The 12,500-nt window shown below is 42.3% G+C and overlaps 1 protein-coding gene across 4 annotated transcripts in view; it reads left to right on the plus strand.

The window, feature by feature from the left end:
- Nucleotides 1-4,153: 4,153 nt before the first annotated feature.
- The window catches only part of LOC143029107 (vascular endothelial growth factor receptor 1-like), a gene marked incomplete at its 3' end in the record, with an annotated part of 54,111 nt that continues 45,764 nt past the window's right edge, over nt 4,154-12,500 (plus strand). For 2 of the 4 annotated variants that reach the window (XM_076191534.1, XM_076191538.1), the window contains 1 exon segment: nt 4,154-4,943. In XM_076191534.1, coding sequence (XP_076047649.1) covers nt 4,862-4,943 — 82 coding nt within the window. 4 annotated transcript variants of the gene reach the window in all.

Below are 12,500 nucleotides of genomic sequence, written 5' to 3' on the forward strand. Positions count from 1 at the left end.
ATGCTACACCAAGCTGGCCACATGTTATATGCATGAAATTAATGTACATTTTTGCATAACCTCTCTTATTGTTTATATATGCCTTTGCGTTTACTATGCATTTTTGTATCGGGGTAACGTTAGGGTAAATAGCTACATCCATTATGCAGTGAGGTGCCACAAGATTTCATTCATCTGAGGAACGGATCCTATGATGAACAATCTCTCTGTTAGTCTCTTTCTTTTTTTCACAGATCAAAACGGTATTCAAGTAGAGGTATCTCTGAAACATTATATCTCTTTACTTATATATTTTACATTTATATATCTATATGTCTCATCACATATCTGTATGTCTATATACCACTAGAGACAATATCTTTATCTATATGTCTCCATATCTAACTTAATATATTTCTATGTATCCCTATGTATCGCACCTTGACGTGTAACGTGTTATGAAAAATATATACAACTTTCATCGAAGAGACCGATCTAACACAGGAAGACTCTTGTCCTATCAGCTACTCAGTTCTCCTTGATGTTGAGGGTGACCTCGAGACTAATAGGGGTTCATAGCAGCCGCCAGCCGATTTTATTCAGCTAAAGGTCACCTCAAGATCATCTTGATTAAGCTCTCGTCAGTCCCAGGTTCGTAAACAATGTCGTTTAAGGGGATCGTCCATCAGAAAATCACGAAAAAAAAAAAAATCTGAAAATATTTCCTCTAAAAGTGTTGCTCATAAGCTATCTCGTGGCTGAGTATGGAAGCTGTATCTTGATTTTTACTATCTAAAAAAATATATATAATAAAGGTGGTTACCCAGTCAACACAGCGACTTGCTTTAAGCCAAAAGCTTCCCAGGGAGGCTTCCCTCGACTGAATGAAATCGTCTGACAGCTGCCAGAATAAGTTTGCAACTCACGAACAGCAGTGAAGGTGGTAAGGAGTATGTTTCGGGTAGATAAGATTGCCTGGCAGCAACCAGAACAACTATACAAAGCGTGTGTGTCAAAGGGGTAAGGAGGACATGAACAAGTCGATACATCTGAAGACATATGTCTACACTGCTTGTCTGCAACACAGAGACGACAAATACACAACATATTTAGGATAGAGGTCCTCTGACAAAGGGTTATAGCCCACTGACTATCCATCATCATCATCATCATCATCATCATCATCATCATCATCATCATCATCATCATCATCATCATCATCATCATCATCATCATCATCATCATCATCATCATCATCATCATCATCATCATCATCATCATCATCATCATCATCATCATCATCATCATCATCATCATCATCATCATCATCATCATCATCATCATCATCATCATCATCATCATCATCATCAATACCACCACTACCACCACCATCATCGCACATACCACCCCCGCCACCGTTCCCGTCACCATCACCGTTACTGTCACCATCACCATTATTGTCACAAACACCGTTTCTGTCACCGTCACCGTCACACCAATCACCACAAACATCACCTCCTCCACCCACAACACCACTACCACCACGTTCACCACCAACTCCATCTCCACCACCATCCTCACCATCACCGCCCTCACCTCCATTTACACCCTCTACCCCACCACCACCTCCACCTCTACCCCTACCACCTCCACCCTCCCGATCGCCATCACCTCCACTACTACACTCACCAACACCAACCTTAACCCTTGCACCACCCTCACCACCACTATCACCACCACTATCACCACCATCCCTGCCACCACCACCATAATCCCCACCAACAACACCCTCACCCCCACATCTCCACCAACACCACCACTATCCACCCTTTCCACCATCACCACTTCCACCCCAACACCAATTCCCTTACCACCCTCACCACCTCCATCATTATCACCCCTACTAGCACCATCTCCATCAACACCACCACTGTCACCCTCACGACAACGACTCCCACTAACACGAACATCACTTCACCACCACCACCAACACCATGACAACACGGCTACCACCACCATCAAGAACAACAATACCACTACGACCAACACACAATACCTCTGCCACCACCACTGCTCCAACCTCCACCAACACACAAAATACCTCGTCATCATGTGCGCGTGTGAACACGTATATACGTACACACAAACATATGTTTGTGAGCTCACACGCATATAAACAACTAATTCAACCGCGCGTGCAGTCACACCCATGCATACCCCACCTGTACATACGTACACATTGTACCAAAAAAATATAATCATATTATGATTTAAAATGATAATTAGTGAATCTTTAGGTTTCAGACACCAAATCGCCAGAGACATGCTGTGAGCATATATAGTCAGACCTTGACGCCCCTGTGACGTCATATAGTGCGGGTGTTCCCACTCCCTGTCCAGTAAATTATTATATTCCAACGTTTGTGCCATTGATGATACAGGATCAACCGATTAATGTCAGTCATGTCTATTCTTACGTTAATTTTCTTTATACAAATGTGAATGGCTATTAAAGAAAACGGGTAATTTTGTTGTAGAGTTTTATAAATCACAACGTTTTTCCCGCTCTGATCGCCCGTGAATGGCTGGCGGTACCTGGCAACTTATATGTGCCGTTAACGCCTAGACATTTCTCATCAAAGGGATGACTTAGGGAAGAATAAAATCGCTTGCCAACAGGCAGAGTGAATGGATAAGTACCATGTACTACTCAGGATGGAAGATGGCTCAAACAGTGAATAGAAATCGGTGTTTATTAGAATTAAAGTTTCTGCTTGGATTTCGATACCTTGCAACGTGTGAGCGAGCACTAGGCTACCAGGAAAGAAACGGCCCCGTGCTGGCGCACCAAGTTCACAGAACCTATAACCTGTTCCTCGAGCATTCCGAGATTTGTAGCTGTGCATTTTTCTTTATTTCTTTATTCTTCATCCCGCACTGCCAACGTTCCCATCGGCATTCTTATTCGATAATGTTCTCTTTTGTTCATATCATGTGGTAAGGGAGGAGCTATTGACAGGAAATGCCCAGATGTGTCCCAATCCGTGAGTTATCTTTGGCCCAAGTGCTTGGACAGCCTATATAGGCCAGAGTACATGCAGGATTTTAAATGTAGTCTTGTCTTCATGGAGCAAGTTCTGAGACTAGTGCTAAACAGAGAGATGCTGATACCATGGACATAACAATGCATGTACTTATTCCAAGGAATTCAATTAAAATGTTTGAAAGGAAAGGCGAGAGTCTAAGGGGGGTGACTTTCTTTACCCGATATTATAGATGAAAATGCCCCTCATCCTTGTCCAACAGAGGCAGGACTTGCCTAAGATTCATGTGCATGTCTTCGTACATCATACATAATTATATATACACATACATGCGCACGAGCACGTGTGTGTGTGTGTGTGTGTGTGTGTGTGTGTGTGTGTGTGTGTGTGTGTGTGTGTGTGTGTGTGTGTGTGTGTGTGTGTGTGTGTGTGTGTGCATGTGATTCACCATGGTCTTTAATCAGCTGTTGGACTCGTGATCGACAGCTATTTCCATCCTGGAAGAGCTCAGAGCTCATATATGACCGATCTATGGGTAATGCTGTGATCATACACGCACACACATCCACAACTCCCCGCTCACGAGAATTGGAGTAACAACTCGCAGCGCAGCGATACCGAAATTATTTCAGCCCTGGGCGGGATTCGAACCCAGACCATAGTAGTGGCGGCCGCGAACGCTACCACTGCGCCATCAAGTCGTGTGGAATGTGTGTGTGTGTTTGTGAATGTGTGATTCACCTTGGTATTTGGAACACGTGTTGGACTCGTGACTGACAGCTATTTCCCTCCCGGAAGAGAGCTCAGAGCTCGAATGACCGATCTATGGATAATGCTGTACGTGTGTGTGTGTGTGTGTGTGTGTGTGTGTGTGTGTGTGTGTGTGTGTGTGTGTGTGTGTGTGTGTGTGTGTGTGTGTGTGTGTGTGTGTGTGTGTGTGTGTGTGTGTGTGTGTGTGTGTGTGTGTGTGTGTGTGTGTGTGTGTGTGTCCGGGCGCGCACGTGTGTGTGTGTCCGTGCGTGTGTATGTGTGTGTGCCCTGGCATATACATAACGTAATCCGACTCACGGGGTTGGTCACTTAAGCTCACTCACCTTATTACACCAGTGAAACGCAGCGGACTGTACTCTCCTCACATTGTATGTTTCTGGTGGAAGTAAACATAGCCTGCCATACAATATAAGTAGAACTGTAACCTATAAAACACAGTGAATAGAATTATATTCCGGGTATTTGATGTGGTTGAGGATTGAGTCCACAAACGATGTCAACAGATCTGGGATTTTCCCTCGACGACTATGTCGTCACTAGGAGAGGGATTCCCAACGTGGGCTGGGTAGCTGCGTATCCGTTAGAGGTTCTCTGAAGGAGAGTCGAGTGCGAGGCATCAGTGCACGTTGGTGTTCGACGTGGACACATCGAAAGGATTAGTCTGAATTCGCGTTGTCGGCGTCGTACGTCTGGTGGGGGATAGAGTGCTTGTGTGTAGTGAAAATATAACTGTGCGTTCAGTCGTGTCGATTTCCACTCCTGAGGTGTGGAAATTTGATTGTTTGACGTGTAATTTTGCTAAGTAGCATTTGGCGTGTCCACCAGATTGTTAGGAGTAGTGGTGCTAACCGAACTCTCAATTGTACTCCATTGTCTCACCCTGACAGGTGACAAAGCTCAAGAGAATCCTGGGTGTCTCAGGACATTTCAATAGCTATTTACTATTGCCACAACCACCTGCAATCCTCTACCTCTCCTTCACCTCCCCGTACACCGGCAACTTCCCTCGGATCTAGCAGACGTCGACCACCCTTTACTTCCTATCGAAGTCTCCTTGGAATCTGATCATGAAGGGGGACAGGACAAAGACGACCACAGGAGTCTTGTTGGCTGTGGTTCTTCTCTTGTTGGTCGTGGAAGAAACGAAAGGTAAGGAAAAACGGTCACTTAAGGAGGTAGGAGGACACAAGGGGCATAAAACGAGGAAAGAAATGACAGTGGGCGTACAGTAGAATAAACAAACTTGTAGGATTCAGAGGAAATTTGATAGAGAAATAAAAATGTATTGTAGAGGGAAATACACACGTAGAAACGAACAGTGCATAGGGAAAGGAAAGAAAAGTAACTTGGAGAAAATCTCGTAAGAAAAAATTGGGAGGACCGACAACAAACATTTGACAAAGAAATATGAGAAACAAAAAAGAAAATGCACGGAAGAATAGGAAATGATATAAATAGAGAGAAGAAATGGAAAGAGGGAAAATAGAATAGAGAAAATATATTGGGAAAAGAGATGATAGAAATAATAATAATAATAATAAGTCAATCAATCTGTTGGTCTTTTCCTTTCTTTCAATAGACCCATGACCTCTATGTAACCGTCAACAAACACAAGTTATTGATGGATGCAATAGGAATTGCTCTGCAATGATAGGAAAAGTGTGTTACGTGAGGTACATGTTTGTATTCGGTTTTCCATATTGCAATTTACATTATACTTCACTCGGTAAGTCTGATAAAAGCAGAAAAGATAATAGTATGAAAGAAAATAGGGTGCTACATTGGTTTATCTACTCGGTATGAATATCTACACTGTACATATTTCATTTTCGTGTGATATCTATTCAATAATTCACATTTTACATGTGCGTCAGACTATATCTTTATACCAAGAGCTTTTTCCCCTTTATAAGGGAGGTAGCCAAAGCAAAGGGACGTACCTATTCCCACCCATTCCACTCTCTTCCACCACCCTTTCTACCCCTCCCATCTCAGCTCCTCATGAATTACGGGTCATCCCTGCATCCTCCAACTGCTCTGGGTCAAACGCAATGCAGCAAGACACAGTACATCCACAGTAAGGCCGCCTAACTATCAGCGACCCCCTCCCCCCTCTCTATCCACTCATGCAGGAAAAGAGAAGACAGGGAGAAACCCCTTCGGGCTGCGTCAAAATCTCACATAACCTCTCCCTACCCCTCCACCCACCCACCCCGTCCACCTCTTCCTTGTATAATAGTATCATGTATACACATTTTTCACTCATCCCTATCTCCTACCTTCTCCCCTCCCTGCTCAACAGACATTCCCCTTTTGCTCAACGTCCTCTTCACCCCATCCATCCATCTTGTCCTCGGTCGTCCCCTCAAGTTCTTTTCCCCCACCTTTGCCTTCCACGCCTCTTTTGATAATCCTTCATCACTCATTCTTTCCATGAGCCCAAACCATCCCAATAATCTTTCATCAGCTTTATCTGCCATTTCCTTTTCCACTCCCACTCTCCTCCTAACCTCCTAGTTTCTCACTCTATCCCAGTAACCCCTACCATGCTTTTCAGACATTTATTCTCACACAAATCTAAACTTTTCCTCTCTTCATCTCTTAAAATCCAAGTCTCTGCCCCATATAATACCGTCGGCATAATCACCCCTTCATACAATCTCCTTTTTGCATCCATTCTTAGTTGCCTATTCATCATAACACTTTTTAATCCCCCAATGCATTTACTTGCTTTTCTCAATCTACAATTTCTCTCCACCTCCATTCCTCCGTTTCCTACCACATGTGACCCCAAATACCTAAAGCTACTCATTTCCTTCAGCCTCTCTCCTTTTAGGAAGTTCGCTGGCTGAGCGGGTTAGGGCGTCGTTACTTGCGGCGATGGTCGAGGGGATGGCGGTTCGAATCCTGCCACCGGCGAAGTTGGACCAAGGGCATGGTTCATTAAATTCCAAGCTACAAAGTCCTCTGTGAGGGGCACCGTCCTAGCCTTTCTGTAGGGGGGAGTTTGTGATGTTAAACCATATCATCATCATCATATCATCATCATATCATCATCATATCATCATCATCATCATCATCATCATCATCATCATCATCATCATCATCATCATCATCATCATCATCATCATCATCATCATCATCATCATCATCATCATCATCATCATCATCATCATCTCTCCTTTTAGACTTGCTTTGAACTCACTGCAATCCTTTACCCTTGCAGATCTCATCACCTTGCTTTTACCCATATCTACCTTAAATTTTCTCCTATCACTTACCTTATCCAAACTCCGTCACTAACTCTCTTAATCCATCCTGTGACCCTGCCACAAGCGCTCACCTCACCACTTTTCTCCTTTGTTTATGTCCCTGTCTCTCTCTTCTTTTTCAACAAATTCCATTTCCCCATCCCTTACCCTCTCCTTTACCTCCAACACACCCCGACCATGTACACATTGAATAGCCATGGCGACATGACACAGCCCTGACGCAATCTACCTTTGCCCCAAACCATTCGCTATTTCATCATTTCCTATTCTAACACAGACTCTACTACTCTTGTAAAAAAAATATTGACTGTCCTTAACAGCTTTCCCCAAATCCCGTATATCTGTAATACCTCCCACGATACCTTCCTGTCTATCTTGTCATAAGCCTTTTCCAAATCCATAAGCCCCCACCCCCCCAAAAAAAACCTTACTTTTTCCCAAAGATTTCTCACATATCTGCCTTACCGTAAAAATATAATCCTAAAACACACACTGTTCCTCACCAATTGCTTCCTTTGTTGCTCTCCCAATCCTTTCAATTAAAACCCTTCTATAAACCTTACCAACTACACTCAACAAACTGATCTTTCTAAAACGACTACACTCACATTTGTCCCCTTTTACCTTTTAAAGTGGAACTATACAGGCACTCCTCCAGTCCTCTGGCACTTTACTCTCCCTTAGAAACATTAAACAACTTCACCAGCCAGGACGCTGTTACTGTACCTACCTTCTTCAGACACTCCGGATGACACCCATCTAACCCAGGTGCCTTACCTGTTCTCATCATTTTCATGGGTACTTGCACCTCATCTCTTTTTATTTTTTCTCCGTTTTCCTTTCCCATCATCGCCATTTTTTTAGCAACTCCCACTGTTACCACCAATCCTTCCCTATCCCCCTTCACATTCAACGGCTTTCTAAAATACGCCCATCTTTCCCTTACCACCTCCTCTTCCGTCAAGATATCCTTCCGCGCCTTTTACCTTTTCTTTTCTACTTGACTCACCTCCCATTCCTCTCTTGATTTCCTTCCAAAACACATTTCTATTGCTTTCAAAAACTTCTGTCATACTCCTTCACTATTTACTTCTGCTCTCCTTTTTGCTTCCTTTATCAATTGTTTTGCTTCTCTTCTTTTTTCTTTATATTTCTCATATTTTTCTCTCATCCTATTTTGTAACCAGTCCCTGAATACTCGCTTTTTCTACTACCTTCTTCACTTCATCACCCCACCACTCACTACCCTTTTTTTTTATTCCCTCCCATCCTTCTTGTTCTACATATAGTCCTTGTACACCCCGTCACATCCTCCTTGAACCCCCCGTTCCTCTTCAACACCTATTTCCACTTTATCCTTCACCACCTCCCACGCTTTTCTCGGCTTCTCCTCGTATACCTATACTTTTCCTTCTTAAATAAACAGTTTTTTCTAAGCATCTCCCTACCCTCTGTCCTTTTCCTCTTTCTCCATCTATCCTCTACTCTCAACTTACCTTGCACCAAGATATTATTTGATGATCCTCACTAACAACATGTACATACAAAATTTGTCCTACTCTTTTCCTGAGTACCACTATATAGTCCATTAAATACCTATCTACCACCCTTCCATCTACCACCCTCTCCCATGTGTACTTATGTTTGACTTTTTTCTATACACTGTTAGCTTTCTAAACACATCTATACCATCAACTCTCCACTACGATTTTTTCCTGGAACTTCACACTTCCTAACCACTCCGTCTATTGGTTTATCTCCTACTCTAGCATTGAGATCTCCTAATAACTCTACATTGACATTTCTCCCTAAACCCTCAAAGTACTCATTTATATCTAACCAAAATGCTTCCCTTTCCCCTACACTGTTCACACTTACAAGCCCATATGCACTTACAAAGACCCACATCTTCCCAGTTTCACCTTCATCCACATTAATCTTGAAGCAACCTCCTTCATTCCACCACACGCTTACCTATCTCTTCACTTACTAATATAGCCACCCCTTCTCTCCCTCGTCAACTCTTTACTCCCTACACCCTCGCCACTACACTCCCAAACTCAAACTCATCCCTCCCTTTCAACTTAGTTTCACTCAGTGCCAACACATCCACACAAACATACTGCCTATCTCTTCCTTTTTACTCTCATCTGTACCACACCCACGCACATTAAAAGACACAAACCTTAGAGTTCTTATTGGAAAGCTCCTCCTAGACCCTCTTATGCCTTTGCATTTATAGGAATGTCCACTTTGCGACTACAGAGAGTGGGGTGCCTAGTCCTAGCCTCTGTTCCCTTTTAGTTGCCTTTTACGACTCAAGTGGGAACACTCTGTGGCAGTATTTTTCTCTCCTACCATAGGGATGTTTTAATGTGTTAACTATAACATATATATAACGAAGAATGTTGGTAATGGATATAATAGAAACACCTTTATCTCTTTTGTTTATATTTAATTTTCATATATCACTGTAATATTTCACCTTTAGTTTTGTCTGGATGAAACAGAGATGTTTCTATTTGTTAATTATAACATATATATAACAAAGGAAACTCTAAAATATATATATATATATATATATATATATATATATATATATATATATATATATATATATATATATATATGATATAGAGAAAAGAATCCGCCAACAGAAGTAATCTAGATGCGATTGAAATATTCTTTGATTGACGCCTCAAATTCTTTTCAAGATACGAATCTCCTCTTCAAGCCAGGATTTTTCAATTCCTTCTGTATGTGCCTCCTTATCGTTGCTTATGACTTACGGAAAACTTGCGAAAATTTAGTTAGTTTAAAGCAGAATAAGCTGGGGACCATCAATACGTCTTCCATGGTTACAGTTATTCTCCACTTGAGCTTAGCTGTCTGATAAATGGAACCCAGTCTCCTTGCAACAATGGGCCTCTATTGTTGCAGACCTGGGTCGTGACCTGACCTCATCGTCTGGGTCGTGACCTGTTTTTATAGTTCCCTATATGGGTTGTAGATCTCTAACTAACTTCTAGATAATGTAAAAAAGTAGTTTTTATCGTGTACTTAACAAGCTAAATCAGTACCGGAAACAATATATAACTAAGATAATAGTAGAGAGCAATAAGAAATAACCTATTACACACGCACACAGACACACTCACAGACATTAACAAGCAAAGAAGTTAAAAAACAAACAAACACATACACATATAACAACACACAAATACGAACACATACATACAACTACACACACACACACACACACATACACAAACAAACAAAAAACAGACAAACCAGACACGCACACAAATGAATACACACACACACATACACACACACACACACACACACACACACACACACACACACACACACACACACACAAACACACACACACACAAACACACACGTACACACACGCACACACACACACACACACACACGCACATACACACACACACACACACACATATATATATATATATATATATGTATATATAAATATATGTATATAAATATATATGTATATATATATATATATATATATATGTATATATATATATATATATATATATGTATATATATATATATATATATATATATATATATATACATATATATATAATATATACATCGTCGTCGTCGGCACCCACTCGTGTCCGAGTATCGGGTTCTAGTCATTCGTCTCCTATCTTCGTTGATGTTTGTGTTTTGTATGACTTGCGAGGCCTAGTCGGTGGTGGAAGAGTCGCGGGCAGTGTTCGCAGGGGAGTGTGGGGGGAGGGCGGGGTTGTTCTCGTCGCTCTCTTCTTCTTCTTCTTCTTCTTCTTCTTCTTCCTGCCTCATCATTTTCCCTCCTCCTCTCCTCAAAGTCCTCGGTGCCTTGGCGTGTTGTACTCCTCCATACTGTCCGGTCCCTGGCAGTTTGTTCCCACGAGGAAGGGTCGATGTTGGTCATTGCCAGGGTGCGCTTCAGCTGGTCCTTGTAGCGCAGTTTAGGTGCTCCCCGTGGTCTGGTCCCGTTGGCGAGCTCGCCATAGAGCATTTTCTTGGGGAGCCTGGATGGGTCCATTCTATGGACATGCCCTGCCCAGCGGAGGCGGTGGTGGATGATGGTGGCCTCAACGCTGGTCATTGAAGCTCTGTCCAGTACTTCCAGGTTGGTGGTGCGGCTCTCCCAAGTAATATTTAAAATTTGCCTTAGCTTATATTGTTGGAAGCGTTCTAGGTTTTGTATATCGCTTCTGTATAGGGTCCATGTTTCGCAGGCGTATAAGAGCGTGGAGAGGACTACTGCCTTGAAGACCATGATTTTAGTGGCCATCGTCAGTGCGTGGTTGTTGAACACGCGGTAATTGAGTTGACCAAAGGCGGAGTGGGCTGCCTTGATCCTGTTCTCCACGTCTTTCTTGCATGTGGGAGTAGATGTTAGGATGCTTCCTAGGTATGTAAACTGGTCCACTTCTTCTAGAGGTTGGCCATTTACGATGGTGTTGGTATTAGGGAGCAGGAGACCGGGTGGATGCTGGACTAGTATTTTGGTCTTATCTGTATTGACCTGCATCCCAAAACGTTCATAGGCTGCATTGTATGCATCTGCTAGTGACTGAAGGTCCTCTGCAGTCTGACCTGGGGTGGCGTTGTCATCTGCATATTGCAGCTCTCGCACCGGACATATGGTGGTCTTAGTTCTAGCGCGGAGTCGAGCCAGGTTGAAAACTCCCCCATCCATGCGGAAACGGAGGTCGATTGAAGGTGTGTCTGGTGGTATATATACATATATATACATATACTATATACATATATAAATATATATATATACATATATATATACACATACACACACACACACACACACACACACACACACACACACACACACACACACACACACGCGCGCGCGCGCGCGCGCGCGCGCCCGCCCACCAACAAACAAGTAAAATATATATATAAATATATATATATATATATATATATATTTATTTGTACAACACTGAATGGGTCCCAGTGATTAGAGATATATTCTAATAACCACAATGCACTTTAATTCTAAAACATCAAAGACCAGCATGCTGAAATTGAAATGTGGTACTGCCCAGGACTCGAACCTGGCATCTTCATGACAAGTGCGACGGTAACTTTCCAACTAGGCTATCATGATAGCCTAGTTGGAAAGTCATTGTCGCACTTGTCATGAGGATGCCGGGTTCGAGTCCTGGGCAGTACCACATTTCAATTTCAGCATGCTGGTCTTTGATGGCTTAGAATTAAAGTGCATTGTGGTTGTTAGAATATATATATATATATATATATATATATATATATGTATATGTATATATATATGTATGCAAATACATATACATATATATACACATATGTATATATATATATATATATGCATATACATATACATATATACACACACACACACACACAC

The sequence above is a fragment of the Oratosquilla oratoria genome, chromosome 10 (assembly GCF_046742065.1).
Source record: "Oratosquilla oratoria isolate Oo_2021 chromosome 10, ASM4674206v1, whole genome shotgun sequence".
NCBI lineage: Eukaryota > Metazoa > Arthropoda > Malacostraca > Stomatopoda > Squillidae > Oratosquilla > Oratosquilla oratoria.